At 51.1% G+C, this 15,644-nt stretch overlaps 1 protein-coding gene across 1 annotated transcript in view; it reads left to right on the forward strand.

Moving 5' to 3' along the window:
* LOXHD1 (lipoxygenase homology PLAT domains 1) overlaps nt 1-15,644 on the forward strand; it is a 149,029-nt gene that overhangs the window by 95,881 nt on the left and 37,504 nt on the right. The window contains exons 24-29 of the mRNA XM_069467841.1: nt 1,195-1,323; nt 2,129-2,293; nt 4,022-4,203; nt 8,880-8,996; nt 9,705-9,867; nt 12,266-12,420. Coding sequence (XP_069323942.1) covers nt 1,195-1,323; nt 2,129-2,293; nt 4,022-4,203; nt 8,880-8,996; nt 9,705-9,867; nt 12,266-12,420 — 911 coding nt within the window. The remainder of the gene's footprint in view (nt 1-1,194; nt 1,324-2,128; nt 2,294-4,021; nt 4,204-8,879; nt 8,997-9,704; nt 9,868-12,265; nt 12,421-15,644) is intronic.

Here is a 15,644-nt window from a genome sequence, read left to right on the forward strand (position 1 = left end):
GTTCAATTTTCCATTCCACCATTTATTAGCTGCGTGACCTTGGGCAAGTTATTTACACTTTCTGTGCCTTAGTTCCCTGCATTTATAGAATGGGGATAAAACTAGTATGTACCTCATAGAGGTGTGGGTTTTATGAAATTGAGCATGTGAAATATTTGGGACAAAGTGGCACTCAATAAATGTCAATTATTATTATTATTTAATAGGTTAGATAAAGCAGATAACACATAATGAAAGAATTAGGTCATAACTTACAAAGGTATGTGATTGCAACAGTTCCTGAACCACAGTCAAAGGAACCGATGGGCCCCAACAAGTGCTTTTGTTCACGGAGGGCTTTCTATGTGTTAGATGTGTTCTTGAGCACTCGAAAGTCACCATCTTATTAAATCCTAACAACAGCCCTTCAGGGAAGGCACCAAGCCCTGCCCGCTGTGACATTTGAGGAAACCAAGTCTCAGAGACATTAAGTAATTTTCCCAAGGCCATCTACATGGTAAGTGGCAGAGCCAGGCATTGGATCAAGATCTGTCTGTCCCTCTGTGCACTTAAACCATTCTGCAACGAGTCTATGAATATCAGAAAACTTCCTACGTGAGGTGGGCCCACAGCTTGACTTAAAGGCTATGTCGCGTGTGCTGAGGCAGGAGACGGTGAGGACTCTGAGACCGCCTCACATTTCAGACTGACACCAGAGCCCGAGTCCCAGCATGGATTACGTATGTGAGATTTGGTGGGAGGCATTTGAAACCAACTCTCATCTGTCATCCAGAGAGGAGTCTCCAGAGATCCCCGCGTGTCCTATCCCCGGAGGGACTCCCTGTTTCCCAAGCAAGCATGAGGAAGGTGGCTTTGTCACTGGCTCCCTCCCCACATGAAGAATTGTGAGGGGTTAGAAAAAGAGCAGATATCAACTTAGGGCCCCACCACTTTCTCCCGGGTGATCTTGGATAAGGACTTTCTTTAGACATAAACTGGAAATAAAAATGCACACCTCAAAGAGTTATTGTAAAGCTCAATAAAGGACACACACCCAAAAAAGGCCCAGTGTGCAGAGGTGCTTAGTGGATGATAATTGCATAGTCTAAATTTGATAGAAGGTCAGAAATGCAGTCACTCTAAGGCGGGACTAAAACATTTAGGTTTGAAAGGTCTCAGGTGCAGCCGGTCATGTTGGGGTCATCTCATTGGCAGGAATGACCCTCCTGAAGTCCTCCAAGACCAACAGCGATAAGTTTGAGAGGGATAGTATCGAAATCTTCACGGTGGAGACCCTGGATCTGGGAGACCTGTGGAAAGTCCGGATCGGCCACGACAACACAGGTTTGGCTGCCTCTTCCTCCCCTCTGTTCTCTGCTAAGACCGTAAGGACCATGGATAGGTTTCTGTGGGCATCTGGGGAAGAGTCTGGAAATCTGAATGCCATCTCTCTTCCCTAATGACACAGCTTCCTCAATCCTTTAGCTCAATGAACTGACAGCTCAGACCCAGAGATTCTGGGCTAACTGGTCTGGGGTGGGACCTGGATACTGGTGATCTTTAAAGCATTTCCCCATCCCCCAATCTTGGTAATTTTACTGTGCAGCCAGATTTGAAAGCCCCTGATCTAGCTCAGTTGTTCACTAACTTGAATGTGCATCGGAACCACCTGGGGGGTTATTAAAACAGATTTCTCAGCTCCACCCCCAGAGTCTTTGATTCAGTTATGAGTGTCATCCTTGCCATTGGGTGAAATTAAAAAATTATAAAATTTTGGTGAACACAAGCTCTTTTCAGCATCCCTGGGGTCCGTGTTTGGAATCCCCTCCACCCTGGACAGCATCCTTGCTTTCTCCTCCCCTGCAGTCCCCCCAAATCCCACCTACCTTCCTGTCATCTCCTCCTGATGTTCCTTCAGTCTTGCCAGTTTCACTGACCGCAGCCTGGAGTGTGGTCCAGCTTCAGCTGGGTGCACGTGGTAACAGGAGTTGTTTTAGCAATGCCACAAGCAGAAGGGATGGCACATTAACAGTGGAGCTATAGGTATCAGCCGTCAAGTAGGGAAGGATGCCGGGAGTCCCTGACGTCACCCACAGGAAACCATCTCTGCGCAGGTTCTTGATGGGTTCTGTGTCTCCTCTCTCTGCAGGCAAAGGCCCAGGCTGGTTTGTAGACTGGGTAGAGGTGGATGCCCCATCTCTTGGAAAGTGCATGACGTTTCCCTGTGGCCGCTGGCTGGCCAAGAACGAAGACGATGGGACCATCGTCAGGGACCTCTTCCACGCGGAGCTTCAGACGAGGCTGTACACGCCATGTAGGGACCACACGCGGCAGGGCTGGCCCTCTCCAGGTCCCCATCACTGGCAACCCCAATTTGGCCCCAGTTCCTCCTCCTCTAGTATTGACTCTACTCGAGGCCCACCTTGGAGAGTTGAGTCTTTTTTCCTTTTCCCCAACTTCCTGAGCTCTGTGGGGGCTGTGAGTAAAGCCCCAGACCAAAGAATAGACTGCTCAGTGGCAGTCCTTATCTCTAGTTCATGACAACACTCCTGGAGGCTGATCACACAGGCTTTGAGGTCAGATAAGCCTGGGTTCAAGTTCAAGTTCCATCATGTGACCCTGGGCAAGTTACTTCATCTCTATCGGCCTCAGTTTTCCCATCTGTAAAATGGTGTATAATAATACCTGCTCCCTTGGGTCACTGTAAGCATTAGCAAAGCTCAGAACTATAGAGCGCTTAGTCTGGGGTCTAGCACCTAGCAGGTGCTCAGTGAGTAATAACTGTTACTACCACAAGTATTACCACTGCAGTTCCATAGCAAAGTACCCATGGTAATAAATGAAAAGCAGATTCCTCATTGGAGAAGGCTGGGGCCACTGGAGAGAGGGAACTTTTAAGGGCCAAGATCATAGAATAAGGTAGATTCCACTTGAACTCTTTCCCTGGGTTTTTAATCTTTTATTTTTTTCCACTGGGACCCAGGGTAAGTATACATATTTATATACATGTGCAACAAATAAAAGCATCACAAAAATATTTTACCCTCACTGTGTGTGATGTACAGTGACATTTTTCTATTTGATTCTATTCAATTCCATGCGTTTTTTAAAATACTGATGACAACTAATTAAACTCACTTCACAACCTGCTAATGAACTAACCCGTAGTTAGCAATACGTTGTTTTAAACTACTGGTCTCAAATTTTGAAGTACAAGTTAAATATCTAGACCTACCCTACAGAGAACCTGAGGAGGAGCTGGGAATCTGCGTTTTTGACAGGCATCCCAAAGTCTCCGAAGCAGGGGGTCTTCAGCCCAGGCACGGAGACATGCTGGTCTCTACCCATGCTGGTGGCCGCCCTCCGGGAAGCTGCTTGCTAGCAGCACTGATGGGTCAGCTCTGTTCAAGGACAGAGAGTCCCTGGGGGGGCGAGTAAACCCTGGAGCAGCCCTCACCTCCTGCTGTGCCCTCCGCTACAAGACACTCTGTAAAGTGAAGGCACCTGCATGAGGGCCAGGTGTGACACAGATGGGTTGGGGAGGGTGGACTGGTGAGTGAGGGGCTGGGAGCAGGCGACGGGGGAGAAGAGAAGGAATTCTCACCACTGGCTGATCCACTTGGCCAGTTGCCCCTGAAATCTAAAGCCCCTGTCTATGGAGAGTCTTCAGCGATGCACCATGTCAAGGGCACTTTACCGATAGTGGAAACCGAGGCTTACAAGCAACTTGCCCTGGTCACACGGATGGTCGAAATGCCACCAGGATTTGAGCCTAGGCTTGTCGAATTCAGGAGTCTGTGAGTCTGGTGCACTAGCTCTGGGATGTGAGAGGCTCACAGACCCTGGTCTGAGGGTTGGGGGCTTTTCGTGGGCACTGGGCAGGACAGGCCCCACCTATGGTTGCTAGGCAACCACGTGAGGGTCCAGGTCCTTGGGCAGCAGCTCCCCAGTGCAAGGACCCAGGCAGGTGGTGCTGGGGAAGAACTTGCTCTCACCTGTGTTTATTTTCTGTTCTCTCCTCCCCTCTGGTCACCACCCCCAGTTGTTCCTTACGAGATCACCCTCTACACCAGCGATGTCTTTGCTGCTGGGACAGATGCCAACATCTTCATTGTGATCTACGGCTGTGATGCTGTGTGCACCCAAGAGAAGTACCTGTGCACCAACAAGAGGGAGCAGAAGCTGTTCTTCGAGAGGAAGTCTGCCTCCCGCTTCATCGTGGAGGTACTCGGGCTCAGCCGGCTGCCCAGGGATAGGGGCGGGTCAGAGAGAGGGGAGGGAGAGGGAGCCCTGTGTCCAAGGCAGGATACAGGCCCTTCATCTTGGGCAGCTGCTATTAGACAGGAAGATGGGCAGCTCATCCAGCCTCTCCAGGCCACAGCACACCAAGTAACCAGGATGACGGTGAAGCTTGGCTTGTCACTCCAGGACTGGTGTCAGGATCAAAGGTGATGATGAGTGGACAGGACTTGGGAAAACTGGAGGCACAAAGCCAACGGGCATGTCCGGTGCTTCCAACAACAGACACATACCTACAGGTGGGGCAAGGCTTCCAGACTTGCTGGTTCTGCGGCTCTCCTGGCTCTGCTGGCCAGGGGTGGGCGGGAATCCCACCACCAGTGGCCACGTGGGGCTAGGATCTCCTGCTCAGCTCTCAAGCTACGGCCAAACATGCAATACGGAGGAACATCCTGTGTGCTCCAAGGCTCCCCATCAGGTCTGGGCAATGCGAGTGGTGTTGTTCAGTGTTTACGATGGATGCAGGTCTTAGCACCTTAGAATCTCATGCACTTCAATTCAGTGCATACTCATTGTGCCTCCCTGTGTGCCCAGCTGTGGCTGCGTTGGGTGGGAGACACAAGAGGAGGGCAGGGCTCAGACCCTGCCTCCAAGGGCTTACAGTCTGTTGGGGACCCCAGACCTCCACACAAAGCTAATGAGACAGTGTGATGATCGTCATCATAACTGACCCGTGGGGCACTGTCACGAGGACTTTATGTATATGAACTCACTTAACCCTCACAACGACTCTGTGCTGTAATTGTCCCTGTGTAAATCTGGGGAAACTGGGGCACAGAGAGTTTAGAGGCTTGCCTAAAACCACACGGCCAGGACATAATGGAAGCAGGATGCAAACCCAGGGGAAGTGGCTCTGGAATCTGTGCTCTCAGCCGCTGCAGCAGACGAGCCAATGGGCTGGGCTTGCTGTAGGTGTTGAGAGAAGGAAGAAGGGTTCCTGGAAGAGGTGGCTTTGAGCTGGACCTGAAAGGGGGCCTAAGCAGGGATAAGAAGGAAAGGCATTCCGAGCAAGCGGAATAGCATGGCCAACAGCCCAGAGGTGGAAACAAGCATGTGGTTTGGGTTCGGCCAGAGGGCACAGGAGGAGCGTGCTGTGACGTGGGTGGAAGGCAGGAATGAAACAGGACTTAAAGGGGAAGTGAGGGGGTCTCAGGACCCTGGACTGTCCAGGCAGTGGGGGACTTTGAAGATGTGCCCCTTATTTTCTGGGATAAAACAAAGTCCAGAGCACCTTTCTTCTTCCTTGGCTAGTCTCTGTCCCGGGGGACCACCCCTGCTCTCTTCCCACCTTCTCTGGAGCAGTTGGAGCTTGTAGGAAGGTCTGTCACCTTTGTTGAGTGTTTTAGGAAGAAAATTCAAGGGTGATTCATGAATCCACACAACACTAATGTCTCATCCACCCGAGATGTCATGGTGCGTGAGTCATCCAAGCTGATGCCGTCAGTGGCTGTGTGTGTGTTGACACCTCAGCATGACTTCCGGGGGGTTTATCAATGAAGTCCCCACTAATAGGCAGCTATAATTTGCCAGTAATTTTGTTGCTATTTTTTTCTTTTCCAAATCTCTCTGGGTCTGGAGGGAGTGTGAGAGTTTGGAAACAAATGAAAGGGCTTTGTCTCCTGGCCTCTGTCTTTCTGCCCAGCCATGTCCCTCTCTCTCCACTTCTCTTTTCGGATCCATCTATGGGTAAGAAGTAGATTGTGGAAGATTGTCCCCTGCAGGGACAGTGCTTGCTGGACTGAGAGGCCATAACCCGAGGTCTGACGCTGGCTGGGTTGCTAACTCAGGAGCAAGCCACTCACTCTGTCTGTGGCTCCATCCCGAGACAGAGGGGGTGGCCAGGAAAAGAGCAATAATAGCTAAGAGCTATTGAGTAGCTCTCATGTGCAGGACCCAGTCTAAGGACCTGCTGTCTTTCAACTCATTGAGTCCTCTTAACACATCCGAGACATACGTAGTATGATTATCCCGTTTTACAGCTGAGGAAACAGCACAGGAAGGTTAAGTCATTCACTCGAAGTATCGTGAAATAGCAGAGCCAGGATCTAGGCAGTTCAGTTCCAGAGCTTTCCCAGCTTAATTCTTTTGCTTCTGGGGAGAACAGTTGGGTCACTTCTGAGGCTGACTTCTGAGTCCATGTCTGAGGCTCCCCATCCATGCTAGCAGGCCCCTAATGGCCTCCTTGCTCTCTGAGGGGTTAGGGCTGAGACAGCTACCCTGGCACATGCAACTCAGCGATTAGAGGATTAAGGTGACAGAAGTACCAGTGAAGCTGGAGGCCCACACATCTGGACCCTCAGCTACTCTCGCTCCCCGGTTGTTCCAGGCAGCCCGTGTCCTCAGGTGGAGCCCCTGTGGACCAAGCATGTCCCTTTCCCGTAGCTTCTGTGCTCCCCGGATGTGGAGGAAGAATGTCGATGGCGCTGATGTCAGCCTGAAAGCATTGATTCATCGATCTTTGTGTAATGAGTCGGAGCCCTCAGGGGCTCACAAGACCTCCAAAGGGCCATTATTCTCACTTCTCCGATGAGGAGTGGGTGGCTGGCCGGCGGGGAGTTGGGGGGTCCTGTGGGGTAGCAGCAGCAGCTGCTGCTGTGGCATCTTGTTAATTCACAGAGTTTGCAGCAATGGGGCACTCCTCTGGTCACTTACAACTAGAGAACAGTGGACAGAAAGAACCATGTCTGTGATCTCAGACCTGGGAGTGACCTCAGGGTGTTACCCCATCTACCCCCTGCCTTCGGCTGAGTAAGACATCACTCCCCACCATTTTGCAGATGAGGAAGTTAAGGCCTGGAGGGACAGGTGGCTTGCCTAAGGTCACACAGGTAGCAGGGGGAGGGTGGGAGAGTGGGGAGGGGGAGTGTTCCCCAAGCAGTGCTGGTGGCCCCCCCTTGGCTGCCCACAGTGGGTAAGGATGTGGGGAGGGGGGAACCACCAGGTGGAAGCTGCTCCAGTTCATTCAGAGGCCTCTTCCGTTTGTGCTCATGGAGGCTTCGCGTTTGATGAATGAATCAATCAATCATTCAGACACCATTCACTCATCAGGAGCTCTCTATTCACTGGGAGCTGGTTATGCTGCCTCCCTGTAGCACCTGAGGGCTTAATGGAGTGGGCTGGGCAGCCAGCTCCACAGGGAAGCTGCCAGAAGACTCCAGTCTGCAGACAACCCCAACCCCCACCTATTATACCAAACCTCATACACGAATTCCATGAGCCAAGGCATCAGAGCCACTGTGTCTCCTTGCCCTTCTTTCCCCCTGCCCTGACTTCCTCCTCCATCTCTTATCCTCATATTGCCCTGGATCCTCTTAGGAATGAGGCAGGGTATGGATTGATAGATATGTGTAGTGTCATTTCAGAGGAGAATGGGACACATGAGAACCAGGAGAGGTCCAGGGAGCTCTTGGGGGCCCTTGAGTAGGGACAGGTGGAATGATCAAGGGCAGCCTAGCAGAGAAAGAGCCAGAAAACAGGTGCCAGGCTGAGTGGGCAGCCTTGCCTGTATCTGGCCACCCCACTGCTTCCTAAGAGGGGCTCCAAGGGGGTCAGGATCAGTCGGTCCTGACTGGGTCCCTTGCCTATAGTCAAAAGCTCTAGGCACGAGAGAGAAGCAGCTGCAGCCCCCAGTTCCGGGCTCACCATGGCACATGTGTGTCAACTTCTCCATCCAATGGGCCGACCACGCACACCACTAGGTTAAGGTTCTCATACCATGGTGGTTTGAGAGGGCCTGGCAAACTTTATCAAACCCATTTTGCTGATGTGGAAACCCTCACTCTTTGATCCTTTCAACCAATGCTCACCAAGCATCTAGGTCAGGGCACTGTTCTAGGCTTTGGGGGGAACAGTGGTGAGTAAGATGGCGCCAGCCCTTGTGTTGTTCACTGGTGGTGGAAATGGTAGGCACCACAGAAATAAATGCACACTATGACTGTGAGGAGTGCTCTGAGGGGAGCTACCCTATGGTCCAAGCACATATCATGAAGAGATTTCATTTTCTTGGAGCCATCAAAGGGACTTTCCTGAGAAAGTGAGAGGAAGTGGACCTTGTGGTTGAGTAGCCATTGGATTAGGTAAAGAGAGGAAAGGGGAGGGGCAGGCAGAGCATGTGCAAAGGGCCTGTGGTGAGAGAATGTGAAGTCTGGGGGACTGGTATTTGTGGGAGCATAGAAAGGGAGGGGCTCATAGAAGCCAGGGGGCTCGAACAAGGTCAGCCTGACAAGGCAGGAGCATGGCAGGACCAGAGTCATCTTCTCATATCCAGTTCAGTTCTCATATAGGAAACGGGCTGCTACAGCAGCAAGCAATAGAAGGTAGACAGCTGGACTGAAGACCGGGACGCCCTCCCAGAGGAGGTGGATTGAATGGAGTTCTGGAGTCCAGGCTGACTTTAAGTGAGGAGGTGGGGGAAGCAAGGCAGGTGTGTGTGGAGGATCCTGGGGGCTGGCCTGACTGGACAGTGGGGACATATTGGGAAAAAGTAACCCTGGAGTTCAAAGGCACTTGAGGGTGGATGCCCTCGGGAGGCAGGATGTTGCCAAGCGTGTACTTCTCTGGTCCTTTCTCTTAACGTCTGCTGCCTGTTCTCCTTTCCAAAGCTGGAAGACGTGGGAGAAATCATTGAAAAAATTCGGATCGGCCACACCAACACAGGCATGAATCCCGGGTGGCACTGCTCCCACGTGGACATCCGCAGGCTCCTCCCAGACAAAGACGTGAGTTTTGGACTGGTCTGCTCTGCTATTTCTTTTGCCCCTTTCCAGAACAGATTCAAGCAAGGCAGAGTCCCCATAAGAACCTGCTTGCTACTTCATCATTATTGACATAAAATCTCATAATAAAAATTCATCCAGTTCACTCAGTGTGCAGGAACTAGCTCTGGTCGAAGGCAGAATTTTCTAGAACCTGGCTTAGTGGTCAAGGAGGAGGATATGGGCAGCCATGTCTGCTCCCCATCCCCAAGGCCATATCACTAGCGAGTGGCCAACGTGCCCTTCCTGCTCCTCAAGGTCAACTCACAGAAGAAAATCCACCTTGAACAATCTGGAAAACACTCTGAAACCACAAAGTTCTAAACGTCGGAGATAGCTCACAGTCATAGCTGTGGAGATGAATAACTTGGGAGCAATTACAAAATATAGAGTCCCCTCTCCTTATCCGCTGAACCTGAGTCTCTGGAATAGGGTTCAGATATCTGTTTTTAAGTGACTCTGGGAATCTGGCCTTTGAGATCCAACCTCTGATACTGTTGTCCAAGTCTTTAAGTAAGAAATTGAGGCAGGGGGTCCCTGTGGCTCTTGCATTATTTGTGGGGCCCCAGGACCCTTGTCCTTGGTCTCCATGAGTACTGGCATGCTGATGAGCCACTTAAGTTGGCAGTTTCCACACTGAGGGCTCATTTTCGTCTTTGCTCCTCACCCCAGGGTGCAGAGACCTTAACTTTCCCCTGTGATCGATGGCTCGCCACCTCTGAGGATGACAAGAAGACCATTCGAGAACTGGTTCCTTATGACATCTTCACTGAGAAATACATGAAAGATGGGTCATTAAGGCACGTCTACAAGGAAGTGGAGGAGCCTCTGGACAGTAAGTGTGATGTGGTCACTCTCATTGCCATGGGCAGCTCCAGGACCATGACCCTCCCCTGAAGAGCACTCGCCCTGTGCCAGGCTGAGCCTCTTCATCCAGGAGGAGCGTCCACTGTTATCTCCATTCTGTAGAGAGGCCGGCTGAGGCTTACTGAGGTGGCACGACCCGCCCAAGTTCACACAGCTCATAAATGGCGGAGCTAGTCTTCAAAGTCTCAGCTGTCTCCCTCCAAAGTTTGCGCTCAAATCCTTTTCTGGTCTGACACTGTGGTAATACATCTAAATATGGTGGATCTGGTGCCTGGAATATACTAGTCCTTGTTTTCTCCCTACTCTTTATTCATTGGGCTGCCAATCTCTGTGGCTTGGTCCTCTCTGGTCTTGCCGGATCCAGCTGTCCCAACTTAGTGTGAATTGAGGAACATTCTGGACTCTGAAGCTATTCTGTATTTGTTCTCAGTGGCTGAGTGCAGCTTCAGAATGTCCAAGGTCATGGTTTTGCTTTCTGTGTGGGCCAGTTATCTTTGTCCCTTCGTCATCGATGTGGTGCTCTCTGCAGGATTTGCAGCAACCTGACCACCAACTTCTTGTGCTTCCTCCTCCTTTGCTTTCGGTGACACCACCCTATTCTGGGTCTCTTCCCACCTCTCTGAATGGTCCACTGAGTGCTGGTTTCCTTTCTCATGCCAGGTGGTGGTCCTCAGGGCCCAATCCTCAGCCTTCTCTTCCTCTCTCTTTCTGTATTGTATGTGTGTGTGCACCCACACCTTCTTCCCAGACCACATAGACAGGGCCACACCTCTGTTTTGACCTGCGATGACATTGTCCATGTCAATCCCCCTGTTTGGCAGCCATTCAGCTCCGAATAACCTTTAGCTATTTCAAAAATCAAATTTACTTGCAAAAGACAGACTTTCTGCCACTGATGCTATACAAAAGCACACTATGAGTCTCTCTAGCAGGGCAGTCTACGTGATCAGAGAAGCTCCCAGAGCTTGGAAATCCAGCTTAAATCTGTTGTGTTGCCTTTTGGGAAAAATTGGAGTAAAACCCCAAATTTCAGGCCCCATGTGGAGGCAGAGGGGCAGGTCTGATAAGGACTGATAAGACAGTCAAAAGACAAGAGACAAACACTGGTTTCCTTTTTTATCACCATAAGTAAAACAGCTATAGCTCTAACCTTCCTTTAAGCTGAGTTGCCTCCCATTTAGAAAGAAAAGCAAGTGTTGCCTCAATCGTGTGCCTTTCCCTACTGCTCTCCCTTTCTCCAAATTTCCTTTTTCTGTTAAATCTGGGGGATAATTCCCTTCCCTACTTGGACCCCAGAGGACGCCCTGGAAAGCTCTCCCAGTGGGGCACTTGGGCTGCTCCATGCCACAAAACCCACTTGGAGCTGGGTGATGTTTCTAGGGAAACGTCTCTCCACTGATGAGCTGTGTGGCCTGGGTGGGACGTGGAGGGAGGAGGATCCAGAAATAGCTGCCTCTGACTGCACAACCGCATTGCTCAGCACCCAGAAGCTGAATCAGTTTTCGTAATTCCCAAAGGATTGGAGAAAGCAGTGGGGAGGAAGCCGGGAGTAGGAAGGTCACCAGCGATGATCACGCCGCTGCATTCCAGCCTGAGTGACAAAGCGAGACCCCATCTCTGAAAAAAATAAAATAAATGCAAGACTTGCCTCTCCCTGCTATGGTAGAGATTGGAAAAGGTCTTTTATTCTTCCCTGATAAGTCCACAACAGCAAGACAAAATCAAGACACTATTAGTTTTTATTTTCCTTAATAATTCTTAATAATTGTCACACCAGTATTTATTGAGCCCTTCCCATGGCCAAGGGGAGGGTGGCAGTCACAGTAGCTTCGGCTAGAGTCTGCCTGGAGTGCTGGGGTGGGGTGGGCTGCAATGAGCTGGAAAGTAAGTGAAAATAAGGAAATGGACATTGAAGGAAAACTATTCTATCAAAAATATGTTATTTTTCCCACAAGCTGGTTAGAAGGACCTGGCGTTGATACCAGTCACCCTCAAAAGGAAGGCCTATTATTGTCAGTGTGTTATAGCAGGTAGATATAGTGACCATGATTAGGATGCATTGCTGGTAGTTTCCAGCTCTTTCTCCCTGGACACTGTAGGCTGTCTGGGCAGATGGTTTGAAAGTTTCTATCCGTTGGGTCTCTTTGAGCCCACCTGGGTCCATATCAGATGAGCAAACTTCCCACTGGAGAATCCATGTGGATTGGAAGCCGAATGTGCACAACTGAGCAAATGGCGGGGCGGCACTAAGTGCTTGATGCCTGGGCTAGAACCTTGATACCTCCTACAAATCCAGTTCCCTAAATCCTGAAGTGCTGTCACCCTTTTCTTCCCTTTGTCTGTCTGTCTGTCCACCTGCTGCCCAGTTGTGCTGTACTCCGTTCAGATCTTCACGGGGAATGTTCCCGGGGCAGGGACAGATGCCAAGGTCTACATCACCATCTACGGCGACCTGGGGGACACCGGAGAGCGGTACCTCGGCAAGTCAGAGAACCGCACCAACAAGTTTGAGAGAGGAACGGTATGAGGGTCACACGGAGTTTACCCCCTTCTCCTCCCCAGGTCCAGGGATCTGGGTGCCAGCTCTTTGTGGTCCCCAGGGACGTCCAGGACCTTCGTGGGCTGTCAGTCACTCTCACTTGGGCTTTTGCCTTTGCCCTTCCCCTGCAAGCACACTTGTCCCCCGCTCCTGGCCAGCACAGCCCTGGGTCCTGCCTAGGGTGGGCTGGGGTGAGCAGGAAGTCTGCTTGAGCTGCAGGCTATTGGCCACCAGGGACTGGGTCATCTTCAGGAAACCCAGTTCACCGTGGGGCTCAGAAACGTGGGAGTGAGCACCGCAGTGTGGTGAGGGCTGTGCCCACGGAGGCTCGAACCTGGTTCTGCATCAACTCCTCACCTGATTCCACTTCTGTGGCCTCAGCTTCCTCATTTGTCAAGTGAGGGGTCAGATATGGACTGGCTGAATTGTGTTGTGCAGAGTCCTGGATGGCACGATGGCCTTTAGGACTCGTGGGGGTGATAGGAGTGGGCCAGACGGGCACCCACTCTCACCCAGGTGGGTCCACTCTGACCCGGCCTACGGACTGGGGTGCCGAGCAGGCCCTCTGTTAAGCAAAGGGTTCTGTGGCTTCAAAAATGACCAGATGGTGTCTAAAGCCCTTCCAGCTCTGACATACTGTGATTTTGCAAAAAGGAAGAAGTCTGTCCAGAGGGGCCACTAAGGGTGGGCTTTGCCAAACTCCCTTTCTGCCAGCCTGGCTTCCTTCTTTCTGCCCTCTATGCCTTCTTCGGTCTCCTCTCCAATCACCTAACTCTGCCCGAAATGCCCACAGGCCAGACGATGTCCACAGGGAGGTGAGATAAAGGGGACTGGCTCCCAACCCAATCTGTGGTCTTGCCCACGGCCGTGTGTGTGGATCACACATCCACCAATGGGTACTTATCAAGGGCCTGACCCTCAGCCAGGGATGACCACTTGCTATTGGATATTAGGCCTGGGACAAGAAAAGGGGGTGTCATCTAAGTGGGTCTGCAGCCAGCTGGTGACTCTGTATGTGAGTCAGGGAGCATGGAAGGAGCCCCAGCCTGGCCGCCAGGTCCCCGGGAGTCAGGCCCCAGTGCTCCCACTCATCTGCTTCATCATCCAGACACAAACTGTTCACCTTCAACTTGAGTTTGCCACTTCCGAAGCAGGAATAATAGTATTGTGATTGCTAATTAGACCCGTGGGCTGAAAAATAGGACAAGATGTTAGAGTACTTTGTATCAGGGAGAAATAATTTAAGACACACACACACACACACACACACACACACACACAGTCCTTATAAGGTAGCCAGAAGGAGGCCTATCCTCCTCTTTTTATTTTGGAAAAGTGGAATGCTAAAGAGCAAGTGATTCATGTGATGTCCCTGACACTATACTAAGGACATTATCAGGTGTCGAGATGCGGGGCCAGATTACCTGAGTTCAGATCCTGGCTCTGACGCTTCCTAGCTGTGTGTGATCTTGGTCAAGTTATGCAATATCTCTGTGCCTCAGTATCCTCCACTTGAAAAAGAGTTAATTTTGAGTTATTGTGAAAGTCAACTACATTCAAACACATGAAGTGCCTAGAACCGTGCCTGGCACACAGGTAGCTCTTCGTCTGTGGTGGGTGTTGTCGAGCCTTGGGACAGCTCACCTGTCCCCTGCCTTGGTTGATGCCTCCGTTGATGCCTGGCAAATGCACTGTGAAAACACCAATGTGCGGCACACAGTGGATCAGTCGATTTTTGTGCTTGGCTGTGTTTACAGAGCCTGGCAAAGAATAGGCACTCGCTAAACATTTACTGAGTGAATAAATGAATGGCGGTGTCAGTGAAGGTGATGGAATCCATCCTCCTTTGTGTTCAGGTTGCTCTTTTCTCTCTTAGCTATTGTTACATCTCAAGAAAAATCTTTGCTTGGTTCCGCCCCATCTGTTTCTCCTCCTTTCCTCCAGTTTTGATGCCACATCAGGGGTGCTGGAACTTCTCCTGGCTCAGTTACTGTGTATGTGACCTTAAGTTCACTGCTGAGCATCTAGAAGGTTCCATTTCTCTGATCTCTTGCTCTGGAATCCAGGAGTCATCCTGAACATCTCTCTGCCTGTCAGGACCCCCTCCCACCCATATCTGATCAGGCCCCGGAGAACCTCCCTTCTAAATATCCTCATCTCACTCCACTCGCTGAGCCAGCCTCGTCTCCCTGCCCCAGGTCCATCCTCGGCTTCCTCAGTTAACCTACCCGAAGCCGATGAGTCACCCCTCATGTCAACCCTTTGGGGCTCCCCACGGATCCCAGATCTGACTTGAATCCTTCATGGGATTTGCAGACCTTCATGGTCTGACCCACTGGCCTGCCTGGAATGTCCCATACAGATCATTGGGCCCAGTTTCCAGAATGCCCCACAGGCTCTCTCTTGGCATGTTGCCAACCATTTTCTCTGCCTACATATACATGCGCCCATAGAAAATAGGCGAGCTGTTCTGTGATTTTATTTTTTGCATAAAAGGCATCATGCTATATAAACATCTCTTCAACTTGCCTTTGGCATTCACAGATGCCTTGGAAATCCCTGTCAGGATGTTCACACAGGGATGGAACTGGCTATTCTCTGTACCCACCACACACGTCACATTCCACAGGAAAGGCTTTTCCAGAGTTATTTAACTATTCCCCAAGCAGAGGACCCCGGATGGCTTCCAATTTTCCACTGTAAAAATTATCCTGCAATGAACACATCGTGCATATGTGCATATTTGTGCACATATGAAGGTCTTCCCCCAGGACAGATGCAAAGCAGTGGAACTGCAGTGTCCCAGGGTGGGCCCGTTCTTACTCTAGTGGGCTCAGTGGATTGCCAACGCCCCAGGACTGCAGGGTCCACACCTGCTGTGGGCCATGCACCACAGCTGCCGTTCGCCTGCAGTTGCCTCAGCTATGGGCTGTCCCCGCCCTGGGCTGCCTGGAAAGCCCAGCCCCGCCATGTGCAGTGTAATAACGCCACCTGGAGACTCCATCCCAGCCCTGGCTCTAGTCCTCAAACAAGTGGTTGTTCCCACCACCTGGGCTATAATTACTCATACCCCGCCCCCCCCCCCCCCCCCCCCGCCCTGGACTGTGAGGTCCCCAGGGCAGAAGGCGTCCTATGATATTCATCTCTGTTCCCAGGGCTCAGCACAATGCCCACACTCAGCCGATCTTTCAGAAGGAAAGTAGGTG

This window comes from Eulemur rufifrons, chromosome 5 (genome assembly GCF_041146395.1).
Source record: "Eulemur rufifrons isolate Redbay chromosome 5, OSU_ERuf_1, whole genome shotgun sequence".
NCBI lineage: Eukaryota > Metazoa > Chordata > Mammalia > Primates > Lemuridae > Eulemur > Eulemur rufifrons.